Source organism: Hirundo rustica, chromosome 10 (genome assembly GCF_015227805.2).
Source record: "Hirundo rustica isolate bHirRus1 chromosome 10, bHirRus1.pri.v3, whole genome shotgun sequence".
Taxonomy (NCBI): Eukaryota; Metazoa; Chordata; class Aves; order Passeriformes; family Hirundinidae; genus Hirundo; species Hirundo rustica.
In genome coordinates, this window is record NC_053459.1 from 6,338,801 (window position 1) to 6,353,154 (window position 14,354).

Consider the following 14,354-nt stretch of genomic DNA (forward strand, 5'->3'; position numbering starts at 1 on the left):
CCTACACCCTGTGAAAGGCCACGGCGAACATTTGCTGAATGCTCTTGCTTAACTTCTCAAACACAGGACACTCAGAGAGGCTCCATTAACATGACTAAGATATAAATATTTAACAAAAGAAAAATCAGAAGCACCAGTACTTCTGCATGCCTTGGATTTTCAGATGTGAAATCAACGGCTCTGAACAACAGGAAGTAAAATCCAGTTGTAAGGAGCATTAACATTGAATGGCAATGCCATAAGTATTAAGCCCCTACGCAAGACTTCCCTCTGTGAATGAAAAATCAACTACACAGATAAAATCTCAAATACAGCTATCATGTAATATAAGCATATTTCACAATTTATGTTAAGAAACTTCAGAGCAGAGACCTTCCAAAAATACAGTAAGGAATACTTCTGGAAACATCTGAACAAACTGATTGGAAAATTCTATTTTCTCCTTTCTTCTGTGTCTGTTAAGAAAAAAACCTAAACATACCCATGCTCTGATTTTCATCATCTTGGTCAATAAACACATGATCCATCACAAAACTGAGAAGTTCTGACTGGAGGCCTGAGTCTGGATTGAACACCAAAGGCTGGAGCCCTTCTCGACCTCCCGTCATCAGCTGGTGACTAAAAATCATCAGGAGATCACAGAGCAGCATGAAAGCCTGAAAGGCAAAAGAGAATGAATGCAGTGAAAGTCAAGTAAGGAAAACATAAAATACCATTGATCTAATTTCCAGCCCCTGCTATTATTAAACAGCTTCTTAAGCTGTTCTCAGGTGTAGTTGTTTATGTGCTGTGAAAAGTATTCCATAATGGTTTCCTCTAACTTGGAATGCCTTGCCTTTGGTTCCTAAGTCAGGAACTGTGGTTATTACCTTCTCCATGTCCCAAATGACCCATACTAAACTTCCATTTCTTCTCTACAAAAAGAACTCTAAATCTGCCTCTGATAAAAGGCCTGCAGCCAAATTTGTAGTAAAGAGAACACACCTCTTTTGATAAACAGTCCAAAAAAATCAAATAAAAATGAACAGCATTGAGGGAGAATTCAAGCTGAGTCACTGTCAGACACCAAAAATACAGACAAACAGCCACAGCAAGGCAATTCTTGCAGAATTTCATCAACAGCTCTTGTAAAAAACAAGAACCAAGTTTGTCTGCACAGCTTCCAAATCCAGCCAAAAGCCAACCTGGGCAGAATTGTCCATGATTTATGCTCATTACTATTACACCCTCATTACCTGAGATAGGAAAGCTGTCACTACCTTCCTTTCTTCCAAGGGCTCATTCCTGCATGGCAGTAACATTGTTTTGCCCCCAAATGGCTTTTGCTGGAGTCTCACAGCCAGCTGTCTGCATTTGATCACATTCAGCACCTTTCAGAGGCCTTTTTATTCATAGCTTCTCTATTTTTAACCTCAGGTTCTGAAAACTTTACGAATTTCCAAAATAAAATCCGTAAATGCTCAGCTCCCTAGTGGCTCCCTTATTTCTGTGAGTATGTTATAAAATCTGAATGAGGCAAGAACAGATGCAAATCACTGGAACCTGTGTTCTGTTGAGACCTTAGGAACAGATGTTGCTATGTGGGATTTTTCTCCCCTTGATCTAAAAGGCTGTGATTCATTCCAGTGATGATCTCACCTGCTCTAAACTCCCTTGACAGTCAATAGAACTGAAGCTCTTCCTAATGCAGACCTCTAAAAAAGAGCAGATGAGTAATGCACTGCCGGTGCTGAGTTCTGTCCAATATAAAGGCTGCAGTGGGCTCAGTCACAGGATATTTATTTCCCTCAAACACTCATGGAAAAGTTGAAATGTTTCAGTCCTGTTTCTCTAAATACTTCATACACTTTTCCTTTCTTTGATATGGACATCAACTTTGTGTGGAAAGAATGTGTGGAGTAAGGATCAAGTATGGTAGGGAGACAATCCGATTTGCACGTAATTCCCCCAAAAAATCCAGTAAAACAAAAGGAGTAAGTAGCAGTCGTGCACTCACAGAAATGTACTTTTTAAGGAAAAATACAAGAGCAAGTCATAGAAGAGCCAGCTGGAAGGGGTCCCTGGAGTCTCCAGTCCAGCCTACTCTGCCTGGGACACTCCTTCCCTCTGGGCCTGCTTGGGTGTGGGTTTGTCTGGCTGGAGCTTGAAAACTTCCCCACAACTGGGAACTGCAAAGGAGCTTCTAAACAAGGTTGAAATTACCAATGAAAAACCACTGTGGCCACTGATAAGTTACTACACCCTGAGAACAAAGCCAGTGCAGGCATGGGAAGGAACATTTGCCATTTGCTGAGGCAGGAAGGGTGTCAGGTCCAGCTCGAGCACGCAGTTAGAAGATATTTTCACATTATATAATATTAATATAATATGCCAAGAGTAACTACTCTGAATATGAAAAAACAATTACTAAAGTAAAATCTGCTAGAAGCCAATGACACACAAGTCTTTTAGAAATATGTAAACTACTGACATCTCTGAGCATTTACTATTTATATTTAGCAACTTGTTCGAAGAACAGAGAGCAAATGCTAAGCAGAGTTATCTTTCAATGAAATAAAAGTGTCTTTTAAGAAGTATTATCTTTTAAATACCACAGGCCAGTTATTAGTTATACTCTTTGCAAAATCTGGGGGGGTCTGATAGAAAAGCCATTAGCAGACAAATAAAATGTCATTGACATAAATCAGTGTATATTCCTATAACCTCAGCTAAAAACCAGCTACTGTGTCCTGCAGAGACAAACCTAATTATTTCAACAAACCCTTTGATTCAGTGGAAGAAAATCCCAAAACATTCAGCCCATTTGAGGTATCAGACACCCTCCGAAAGTGCCTAATTCCATCTTTTAATCCAGTGTCTACAGGAAGTCTTGCATCTGAGGTGACTGAGTTGGATGCCTGAAGTCACGAGGGCTGGAAATGAGCCTGAGCATACAGGTAATCCTTTCTTACTGTTAATCAAAAGTTAATTTGTCATGAGCTGTGCTTTGGAGGTTCTGTTAATACAGCTGCTCTTCTGGCTATTTGTTCAGGTTTATTTAGACAGGATCACAGATGATTTTACTTTAAGTTTGATGTAAGCGTTGTCTTGAGTTTTACTACAATTTAACACTCACACTTTTCTAAGAGCATGACAGACATTTTCTTTACCTGTTCTTTGACTGGAGTGTTGACATTTGATAGACACTGCTGGCAGACAGCCAGGAAGGATTTCACAGTTTTCCTCAATACCAACAAGTCATCCTGGAATAAATATTAAAAAAGAAAGTATCTAAAAATTAGTAAGAGGTTTCTTACTGTAAAGAAATGAAGAAATGGTAATCATTTCATACATTCAACAAAAAGCTGTAAAAGAAATAAGCTATTCAAAGAGAACACACAGAGAAACAGTCCTTTGGCTTTCTAGTGATGATGAACTAATCACAGAGAAGAAAACGAGAGCCCCAAATTAAATGAAATGAGATGAATTCACAGCAGGATGGCTGGCCCATGCCCTGCAGACCTTCCCCCAGGACAGCCCTCTCAGCTTCCACGTGGAAGAGAGAATCCTGCAGAACAACCTCCAAGCAAATGTGAGGAACCTACATAACACACATGCAATGTTTTCCTTGCTGAAACGTTTTACTGATGCTGTTCAGCCCATGTGTCTCAGTCCTGGTTTTAGCTTTTCTTACGCTTCCTGCCATGAGTCTCGTTGTTCTGTGTTTACTGCAGAGCCTTTTTGTGCTCCATATGTTCTCCCTGGGCTGGTTCACAGCACAAGACAGGACTGCCAGCGTGCCCAAGCACCCCGAGTGTTCCCAAAGCTCTGAACTTCTCCTCACTTCCAATGGGGTGGGTGGGATTTGCTGATATGGACACTGAAGGTCTGTGCACTTCCCCACCCTCCTATTCCTGACCAGTTTTCCCCTGATGATGCAACCAAGGTGCCACTGCATTATCCTGCCAGGACAGAATCTGTAGGACACCTCTACTCTGTTCTAATCCATAACTTGCCATTAAGGACCTCTCTTTTCTCCTGGATATAAGCCTTCCATTTGGCAGCATTAAGATGCCTCTTTTTAAAAGTTTTAAATTGTATTTTATTCACCAATTGATCTGTATCATCCCCATTTTCAGAGCCTTCCCAGACGACTGATAAACATGACTCTTTTTTAGCAGAGAACAGATCTCTCCCAGAATGCATTAGAAAGCATTCCATTGTGCAAGGATTGCTCACCTATAGCTTTTTAAATATATGCATCAGTTTTGAGCTATGGAATATGAGTTACATTAAATCCAAACATACACCTGAAATGCTACGTGGTATTGATGTCTTACAGACACTGGTGTTTCAACTGGTTTTCTTCTCAGTCAAAAATGCAATCTTGTCAACAAGAAATTGATGTTTCTTCCAATCTTAGCTATTGGCCCTTCAGCCTTGTACCAACTGTGTTTTCTATCTCCCACTCCAAGACTCTACCTAGGACTGATGCCAGGCTTATCAGTTCACTGTTACATGATCACCTGATTGACCCCTTTAAGCACTGGCATTACACTTTTGTGCTTGCTATCACAGTTACCTTCCAGTTAGATGTTCATGAATTCAACAGGGAAATGAGAACCTATGAAAAACCTTACATACAGATTAAAAAAGGAATGAGTGTGGCTCCCATTCTTCTGTCAAAGTGACTAACAGGCAGGTACAGGGTGTTTATTACCCTCTCTCCTGACAGCGTGGCATGATAGAGATTCACATTGTAAAGTCACAGACAGCAGGAGAAAGCCCAACTGAACAGTGCAATGAAGACATCTGGAACTCTTCTGAGCTTGGAGAAATCCCCAGACTACTGAAGAGTGGGGATTTTTTTCAGCAGAGAAAATGGGAAGAAAAAAATGAATTAGATTTCCAGGTCTTTGAGCATTCTGGGGTGCACAGCCCAGGCTCTGGAGGTGTGAGTACCTGATGTGCCTTCAGCAGAAAAGCTGATATGAAACCATTTTATCATCCTGTTGGCTGTTAGACAAAACCATGGGGTCACAACTCTGCAATTCAACTGCTCCAAGGCAGGAACAGGAATGAGCTGCTGAGAGCAAGGACTGGAGTCTGTGCCACCACCCAAACCAGGGTGCTCAAAAGACCCATGTCTACAACACTTCAGTACTTTTTAGCTTTAAATTAAAGCTTTTTTTTTTTTTTTTTTTTTCTCCCACAGAAGCAATTTTAAAATGCTGTGCTATTGCTATGTTCCTCTCCCAAACCCCAAACCCCATCCTCTTCTCCCTATGTGCTCACTGCTTTTCCTGTAAAGTACTCATTATTTGCAGTATTAACTTCAACTTCACAGTGTTGAAGAACCCTCAGCTTCCAACCTGACTGTGGAAAATGGTCCAACCTTTTGTACCTCGTGGCTTTTTTCTTCCCTTCAACTTTTTGTGCCTTCTGTCATCATGCCCATACAAATATGAAAAGTCACCAAGTCACCACATTGTTCTTTAAATCCTTTTTTAAATCCCCTCTCCTAACTCCTCAGCAAACTAATCACACTCTAATAGCCACACATTTGGCTGCTCTGGCTGCTGCTTATTCACAAGGTGACTGACCTCTGTCTTGCCTCTCAATGTTTGCTCTAGTAATTTTTACTGTTCTAAGTTTTAGGACTCTATTTTTCTGCAAATATTTCCTTCTCAGTGCATACAAATACAGTGCACAATGTCCTGGGTACCTGGAAATGAGTGTATGTTCTAATCTCCCAAATCTCCTGCCTCAGGACTGGATTTACTTCCCCAGACTGACAGATGAGACAACTCCATGGGAGAAATTCCAGTTTCCTTTGGAACTACCCTCAAACCCCTTTCCACCTGAGGAGGGGTTTTCCTCCAGGCTACAACAGGCTGCTCCCACAAGCTACGGAGGAAAAGTTTTCTCCCCCAGTACGGTGCTGCTTACCCCAAAGAGCACCAGTTAGTACCCACAGCCCACACAGCCTCAGCCTCCACTGAATATGGACAGGGGGAGACCAAAGGTTAACTTACACACTGCATTCTTTCCTGCTGCAGCCTCCCTTTCAGTAATCACTTTTTCCTTTCAGATTTTAGACACCAAGATGACTCCACAGCACACTCTTCTCTCCACAGGCTAGCTTAAAGAAGTGTTTCAAAATAACTTTGCCCCAATTCTCTGCTGTATTTAACTAGCGAAATCTTTGTTACTGGGCAGAGAATTCAGACTTCTTACTAATTCAAATAATCATTAATTAACACTCTTCTGCTAAAATGTCTTTGATACCTTTTTTTGGCTGATAAAAGTGCATCAAAGACACTCCCTTTGGCTCTGTTTACAAATGATATTGAACAGTGAGGGGCAACCTGCAGAGCAGCCCCTGGTAACAGCCTGGAGAAACGAGATCTTTGTGGGTATCTTGGGGAGGGCACTTCAGTAACCTGTGAGCAGCTGAAGGGCAAGTCTGGAATTTGTAGGCGTTCATTACCATCACAGAAATGTCCCGATGTATTCTGTAGAGCTGGTAGTTATCCTGCAGATGTGCTGCACTGGCTGTAGGTCAATTATGTGCTGTAAACAAATCAATGAGCTGACTTGATCCTGATCAGATTTAAACCACAAGAGTTGAGATCTTCCCTGCCACACACATGGAGGCTCCAGTCTAAAACACCTGGATCAAGTAGGGAGCCATGATCCAGAACATGCCAACAGCTGTAATATGAGGTATCCTGCATACAGCAATTATGTGTCCTGGCTTAGGCACAATGCCCAGGACACGCCCCAAACAAGGGCAGTTCTCTCAGGACAGAGCTGTGATTTTGAAGAGCCATCTGAACACCAGACAAAAAATAACCTGATTCCAAAAGGACTCTGTTCCCAGTGTATGCCTATGGCTGTCAAGTATGACTCCAGCAGGGAATCAATACAAGATACAAAAATTACCAAGCAATTCTGAACTGTAACCAAAGAATTCACTTTGAAGGAAACCTTACCAGAATTCCCCATCCCACCTGCAAACTCCCTGCAATGAAAGGTACACCTGATGGATGCAAAGCACATGTGAACAACTCGTGTAAAACTTGCCAAGATACTTGCACTTGTTTCCGTCTTTTGTTCCTGTACTTACAACTCCAAAATGTTCATATTCTTTATCCTGTGCATTGCCTGCCTAAATGGGACCTCACTAGGTGAAACAGAGCAGCTACTGCTGCCAGCATGAAGTCACACAAATGACCCAGCTGGCAGCAGATGAACATTTCTTACAAATCAATCCCTCCATCTCTGATCTCTCAGCCTGGCTGTTCAAGGAAAAGATAAAAAATCACCTTTGAAAAATGAGCCTGAGTACAAAAATGCAAAAATGTAAGGGATACAGGAAAACAAAGACTTAAGATTAGTTTTATGACAAATTATAAATTCTCTCCATTTTCATCTTTTCTCTTCCTTCCCCACTAATTCTCCTGCTAACTCTTACTACCTCTCCTTTCCCTGCTCTCACCCTTCCTCTATAGGCACCAACACCTTTTCCTTCCCTGTCAGAGTTTACCTGACTTGTACCTGAACAGGAACCAAGCAATTGCTTTCAGCTTGTCTTTTGCTTTGTAATCTTCTGCTTTTATCTCAAACCTGAAAGGCTTGTGAGTCCAAAAGCCTCTCTGCTTTTTGCAGCTATATTCATTGGTCTACTAAAGATACCACTTGAGGCTATACACCATCACCCCTCTCTGCCCTGAGAGATTATATTTGCATTACAGACACAGCAAAGTAGCCCTAGACACCTGCATGGACCTACATATTAAACTGCTGTGCCAGAAATGTTCCTGTAACAACCTGAATACTTCAAAAATACCCTGAAATATACTGGTTTTCATTCTGAGATGTTTGTGTTAATGCCTTTGTCTACTTACACCTTACAAGAGATGTCCTTTAATGTCTACCAATTTCCAAGCCTGAATAATGACTTCTAAATCAGCCATGGGTAAAATGATTTCCCAATGGATGAAAAGCCGGATACAGTGCAGATCAGACCTATTTTCACAGTGAACAAACCAGAGTGGAAAGTTTGATAGCAAAATGCTCCAGCCACAGCAGGTCTGTGGTTCTCTTTACCCTCAGCTGAGGCTGCTGCCACTCTCAAGAGCTGCAGGGCACTAATGCAGGGCTTCCCGGGAACTAAGCATGCACAAACCTCTTTATTTTGTAGAAGCTGGCGTGGAACCCCAAACAAAAAAAATTGCTAAGAGTTCTCTAGGTGACAGTAACTATGATTTTCATGGGGCAAAGCCAAACTGGCTCTTATTTGGCATGGTCATTCTGGAATGACCAAGTTCAGAGTTCTTTTCCTTTCCACTCCTATGAACTATGTTATGTTATAAGTATGTTATGAACCACAACAGAATTAGAAATACAGGAGAGATCAAAACTATTCTGCAAGCACCTCACCAAAAAAAAAAAAAAAAAAAAAAAAAAAATCTCATGGAAATGCATCCTATTTTGAAAAAGTAGCCAAAGCCATACAGTTGCACTAAGCTTGTCTATAAGAAAATCTCAGCCACTGAAATAAATAAAGATTTTTTTTCTCTTTCAGTTGAACTAGGCCACGTTGTAACAGCAGCCATATGAATGCTTGGGCACCAAAATGCAAAGTTTATACCACACTCCATGCAGAGAGGCTGTATGTTAATCCCCAGCTGGAGGTTAAGTATGTTTCTTTTGCTATAACTGAGACACAAGAAAACACAAAGCTTTTCTCCAGAAGTGCCAACAGCTATCCCTGCACCACCCGTGCTGCGCTGCAACAATTTATCGTACTTTGTTCAAAAGAATGGAGAAATGCAGCGATGGGTGATGAGAATTTTCCAACCCCTCCTTTGTGTCTGGGTATTTTCCCCCCGGGCAAGGCCAGGCCGAGCCAGCAGCAGTGGGTGAGAGCCCCAGCAGCCCCCAGCAGCTGGGGAGGACCGAAGGAAGGTGCTGCAGGCAGTGCCCAGGTGCTCTGAGCCCTCGGTTCCACAGGGAAGCAGCAGCACAACCCTCTCCCAGGGAGGGCTGCAATGAGGCCGGTGCAAGCACCGGTGCTGCAGCAATGCATGGCCCCCTGCATCTCCTCTCAGCAACTCAGCCTCTCCTGCCACACTGCCGTTCCTCCCTGAGGAGAAGAGTGCTGCCAGCAGAGGACTTGAGATGCTTTCCTGTGACCAGATTCTACCTTCATTTAAAACAAATGGCATGGATTCAGCTTTCCGAGTTCCAAGATGCAATATTGTACAATACCAGCATGCCAATGAGAAAGAGGCTGAGAGGGGGAAATGGGAACAAAATGGGAATAAAGAATAACAATTATTCCTTTTTTTCTAGTAGCTATTTTTAAATGTTAATGTCAGTATTCAAAACCACTCAGAATTTACTATGAATTTTTATCACTTTTCTATGCATAAAATGCTTATTTGAGTAGCATTTCAGCATAACATACTTTTTGATGCTGACGGGGAAGTACAATTATTATTTCTTTTCATAGAATTTTAATTTGATGTCTTACTTTTTAAAAAGCTCTGAAAAAACAGGATGCTGGCCCCTGACTGAGAAAAGAGCTAAGGAAAGGTCCTGGAAAAGTCACATGTCACCTTGTCCTGACTGTATCATATTTTGTGTGCATTTACTTTTTATTAAAAATCATTACTGCCAGTGCCCTGCCATTTCTATTGCAACATAAAGGGTGTAATTAGAGAATAAGCAAGGTATAAGAACTATACATGTGGTCTACAGATCAACAGTATTGCTCACAGCTGTTCATGTCAACATTCCTTATCAGCCATGCAAACTGCAGTACTGACAATAAAGTGTGTCAATTATCCTCAGCAATAAAAATATAATAATCAGCTGCTATAAAATCCTGATAAAGACTATTTGCATTGCTTAGACATATGCACGATGTTAAATAGATCCTGAAACATGGAACAAATCTGAACATCAACATTTTATGTGTTATAAATGACAACAAATGATGGCAAGAATGGAAGTTACAAAGAAATCGGGTGTAACACCTTCCTAGGTAAGTTGTGTTCTGCCAGTAAAATCTGTATGATCAAATGGCCACTTACTTTGGAAGGGGAGCCCTCAGTGATTTTCACCAGCTGCCAGAGAATAGAGTAGTGGGAACACTGCAGTGCCTGGACAACAATCTGTAACACAAGAACACAGAATCTCAGCACACTGCTAACAGCAGGCGCAGCAGGAAGTGTATGGAAAATCTATCATGCATTTTGTGGTGAAAAGACAGGAGCAGCTCTTAGCACTTTTTATTCTGAAGGGAAACATGTTTTTCCTTGGTTGGTTTGGTGCAATAAGAAATCAGCCAATAGAGGCGAAAAAATACTGTCCAAATGCTGGGAAACACCAGAAAACTGTGCAAGAGGGGATGTCACAGCATGACAGAAGTACAACCCAACATCTACATCTCTCAGGTCAAAAGCATCTGTTTAAATATCTCTAAACCTGGCTTCCCTATTAAACAGCCTGGAAATCTGTCCCACTGTCAAATGAACATGTAGACCAGTTGCTAAAAAAGGGGAGAAAATACAACTTGTCCTATGGAGAAGACCAGGGTCATGTCCATGGTGTCTCTTGAACAGTTCAGATCCAGATTAGGTGCTACATCTGCCAAACTCCTCAGGGAGTTCTTCCTGCAGGAAGAAATACTGAGCAGAGTTCAGATTTCTGGACCTTTCCCCTAAGATCTTATGGAGGCATTTGGAGAGCCACATACCAGCACAGCCAGAAAGTGAGGATGGCTGGCAGCTGCATGGACAGGTTTTATCTGTCCCTCCAGGCAGCACAGCAGAGAGAGGACTTTCACACACTGTGTGGGCAATGCCTCTCCTTAGGGTCCTTTCTACAAAATTCTTACTCAGAACTTCATCAGAGTTTCTTTTTACTAAATGAAACTGAGTTAGAATTAACAACTAGCTTCTAACTGAAACCAGATCAAAACTTGAAATGTGCTTAAATGCTGAAGTAGGAATTCTGCAATTTAAACAGGAATCATGGGAGAATATGAGATGGTTCCTGTGCTCATCCATGAGAAACAAAAACTGAACTCTGAGGGTATAAAGTCCAAGATGTGTTCACTAAAAGAACTCCACTAGGATGTTCTAGTTTTCACAAGCTTTCATCTTACCTTCAATGCACAATAATCCTTTGTGATAATTCTAATTGCAGCCAAGGCTTACAATGCTGGGTTTCAGTGTAAACATCAGGATGGATGCACTGCTTCTCAGAGTCAGGAACATTAGCCATTCTCAACTTTACAGATGAGAAAGGTGAGGGAAGGAGCTCAAAAATCAGAGAATCCAAGGTTTTCCACCTCTTAGACAGCCCTTGACTCCACTATAGATTCCATTCCAAACCGTCTTCCCTACTCACTGGAGTGCATTGAACTTTTGAATTTCTGTACAACCAGACTCTTTAGAACCTTGGACACCCAAGTGATGCAGTGCAGGTGTTGTTAAGGGTACCTGTTCTGGCATAGCTCCGTGTTCAATTCCAGTTCTCAGCAATCTGTAGCAGTTACTGAACAGATCCCATTTGGTGAGATCATGAGCACTGGAACGAGAGGAAATAAAGAGGGATTAATTGTGTTCCTCAGAACCCCCAGCCCAGAGAGCTTTGGTGGCTTCTACAGCTGACCCAGCAGCTGCACAGCAGCTCACTCCATGTGAAACCACAAATCAGGCTTTCTAATAATCTAGGAAAACATGGGATTTTTGTAGGAAGGAGATAAATTCCCTCCACACCATACACCTATAAAGGCTACTTAAGTGTAGCTGCTACTTCTCTCTCTAAGTTATCTTTCCTCTTTTGGAAACATTGACAGAACTCCAGGCATTGCAAGCAGAAACTACAGTCAAACTCTGTCAATATCTACTGAATAAATATGGCTTTAAGCAAAATAAAGTTGTATATTTTTCTACTCTCTCATTTGGAGAAAAATAATACACATTAGCACTAGATATTAAATGTCCTGATTATCTGAAGTGAGATGATAACACATGGACATGACATAGAGATGGTGGTCACCATCCCACACACTGTTTCACATTTCACCAACCTGGTTTCATCAGTGAGAGGAATAAAAATGACATTAGGAACAAAAACTCTATAGCCTTTTACAGACCTCAACAGCTCATGAAATGGCTTTTTAATAGAGAAATGGTAAATTCAGAAGAAACTGAAAAACATCAGGTTGCCTGAAAGACAAAAATACTCTCAGCATGTAAATTTAAGTTTAAAACATTTTTCTGCAGTGGAAATAAACTGAGATAATTTTAAACAGTTTATAATACATCTATAAAAGCGCAAGAATAATCAGAAACCTGCTGAATGAAATATTCACCTGGAAGAAGAGACACTGAGACTGAATTGTGCATCTCAATTGGATGCAGCAGCCTCTTGCATCTGACTCATGCCAGCACCTGGATCACCCAGCCAAGCTCACTCCTCCCACTGCCCTGGGTTAAATCATGAACTGCCCTGCTCAGCCAGAAGGAGTAACTCTCTAGTTCCAAAAGGGACAGAGGCTGAGCTCAGCACTGGGAATGCCCAGGTCCTGGTGGAAGCCCTGCCTTGAAACACCTCCCACACTGGAGTGTGTTAGCCCTGGAAAATGTCAGTGGTGAGAGCTTCCCAGAAAACACAACCATCAGAGTGCACTGTGCACTGCAGGGCTGTGCCATTCAAGCCAAGGTGCACCTTAACTTCCAGTTCAAAACCACAAATAGAATAGGAAAACTTAAAAAACCCTGGAACTAAAAATGTAAAAAGTGTAAAAATATTTCATGGACTTAGATGGTCTTTGAGGTACTAAAATAAAATGTTTCATACGTAAATTAGAGGCTGCCAGAGAGCTGCCTCTGACTGGTGATATTAAGCACAGAGATGCTGCTTCCATAAATCACAGCATTGCCAGCAAGGCAGAGTGGTACCTCCTTAATTACAGCACTGTAATTAAAGCATTGAAGTCTCCTTGGTGTGCAAAGGCAGATATCTGCACAGATTATCCTACAGAGAATATGAAAGGAAAAACTGTCTCATTCCTGCCTTTTCAGTTCAGAAATTCCCTGTCAGGTCCCTGGCACAGGGGCCACGCCCCCACAGCTGGGGACACTCAGGTCCCTGCCCTCAGCCTGGCCTTACAGCTGAGCTCAGGAAGCTTCCAGAGCTGAAAAATTCCAACTATGTACAAGTTACACACAGCTTTTCAATGGAAACTTTCTTAAAGCAGAGCCTACACATTACAGTTAGGCATATTCTGCTACCTCTCTATGTCTTTGGAGCTACTTAGCCATCAAAACCAAAGTTCTAAAGGCATCTTGGACACCACACAATTCCCCACTGAGGTTCAGAATGACAGAGGCTCCCAGGAAGAAAATTCACACAACACAGAATTTTCCCTTAGTTCCTTCCATGTCAGACTCTTCATGGATTACAGAAAACAAGTCCCAGTATTTCATCCAACCCATCTTTTAATTCTTATGGACTGCCCTGTCTGCTGGGGCACGTTTCTGCCAGACAAGAGGCAGGTGAAGTAAAGGTACCAGTTTCACAGTGTTTCTCAAAGTGTGGCATAAAACAGCTTGGAAAAGTTTCTTTTCCAAGAAGAAACTTTCCACCCACCAAACTGCTTCACTTCTTCAAGATGCACAAAGAGATGGAAGCTGTGCCTTGGCCTTTGAGCAGCTGTGCTACTGATACCGTCTAATTTCTCTAATGAGGTTTCATTTATCATCATTTCTACTTTTGGATGTAACAAACTTCTGAGTAACTCAGTCTGAGGGATGCACTGGTCAACTACCAGAAAAAACGTTAAGCAAAAAGTTTCTCTAAGAGGAAGAGATGATGTGACCATAAATTTACCTCTCTAGGAAGTGTCCTGACTGATCACACTGACCTTGATAAACATCGTTTTTATCTGAGAGTTATGACAGTCCCTGTGGGTTTGTGGAGTCAGTGTGGAGGTGGGAAGGAAGCAAATGTATCGTATCTGAGAACTACTGGACAGTAATAGCAATGCTCCTGGTTTCTAAATGTGAAACAATGTCCTCCATGCAAGGCAGGACCAACAGGCACAGCCAGGGGAACACAGGTGACACTTGGGATGTGTCTTTAATTAGATTTACTGAAGTAAGTACATAAAAGATGATGAGATTTTGCAGCATACAGGCTGCTACAGCACTGATGTGTCACATGTGAAAGTTCAATTGAATTATAATGGAGACAATATAGAAAAAGTCATCTCCATGTACTTAAAAGCTGTGAGTAATTTGCTGTGAGATTCTGGCAAAAAATACCTCAAGTGGATACTCCAGGAGGTGTAC

At 41.7% G+C, this 14,354-nt stretch overlaps 1 protein-coding gene across 7 annotated transcripts in view; it reads right to left on the reverse strand.

The window, feature by feature from the left end:
* The window catches only part of STAG1 (STAG1 cohesin complex component), a 172,735-nt gene that overhangs the window by 17,234 nt on the left and 141,147 nt on the right, over positions 1-14,354 (reverse strand). For all 7 annotated transcript variants that reach the window (XM_040073903.2, XM_058421907.1, XM_040073908.2 and 4 more), the window contains 4 exons: positions 11,496-11,583; positions 10,083-10,163; positions 3,150-3,242; positions 482-656 (listed from right to left, as the gene is read on the reverse strand). In XM_040073903.2, coding sequence (XP_039929837.1) covers positions 482-656; positions 3,150-3,242; positions 10,083-10,163; positions 11,496-11,583 — 437 coding nt within the window. The remainder of the gene's footprint in view (positions 1-481; positions 657-3,149; positions 3,243-10,082; positions 10,164-11,495; positions 11,584-14,354) is intronic.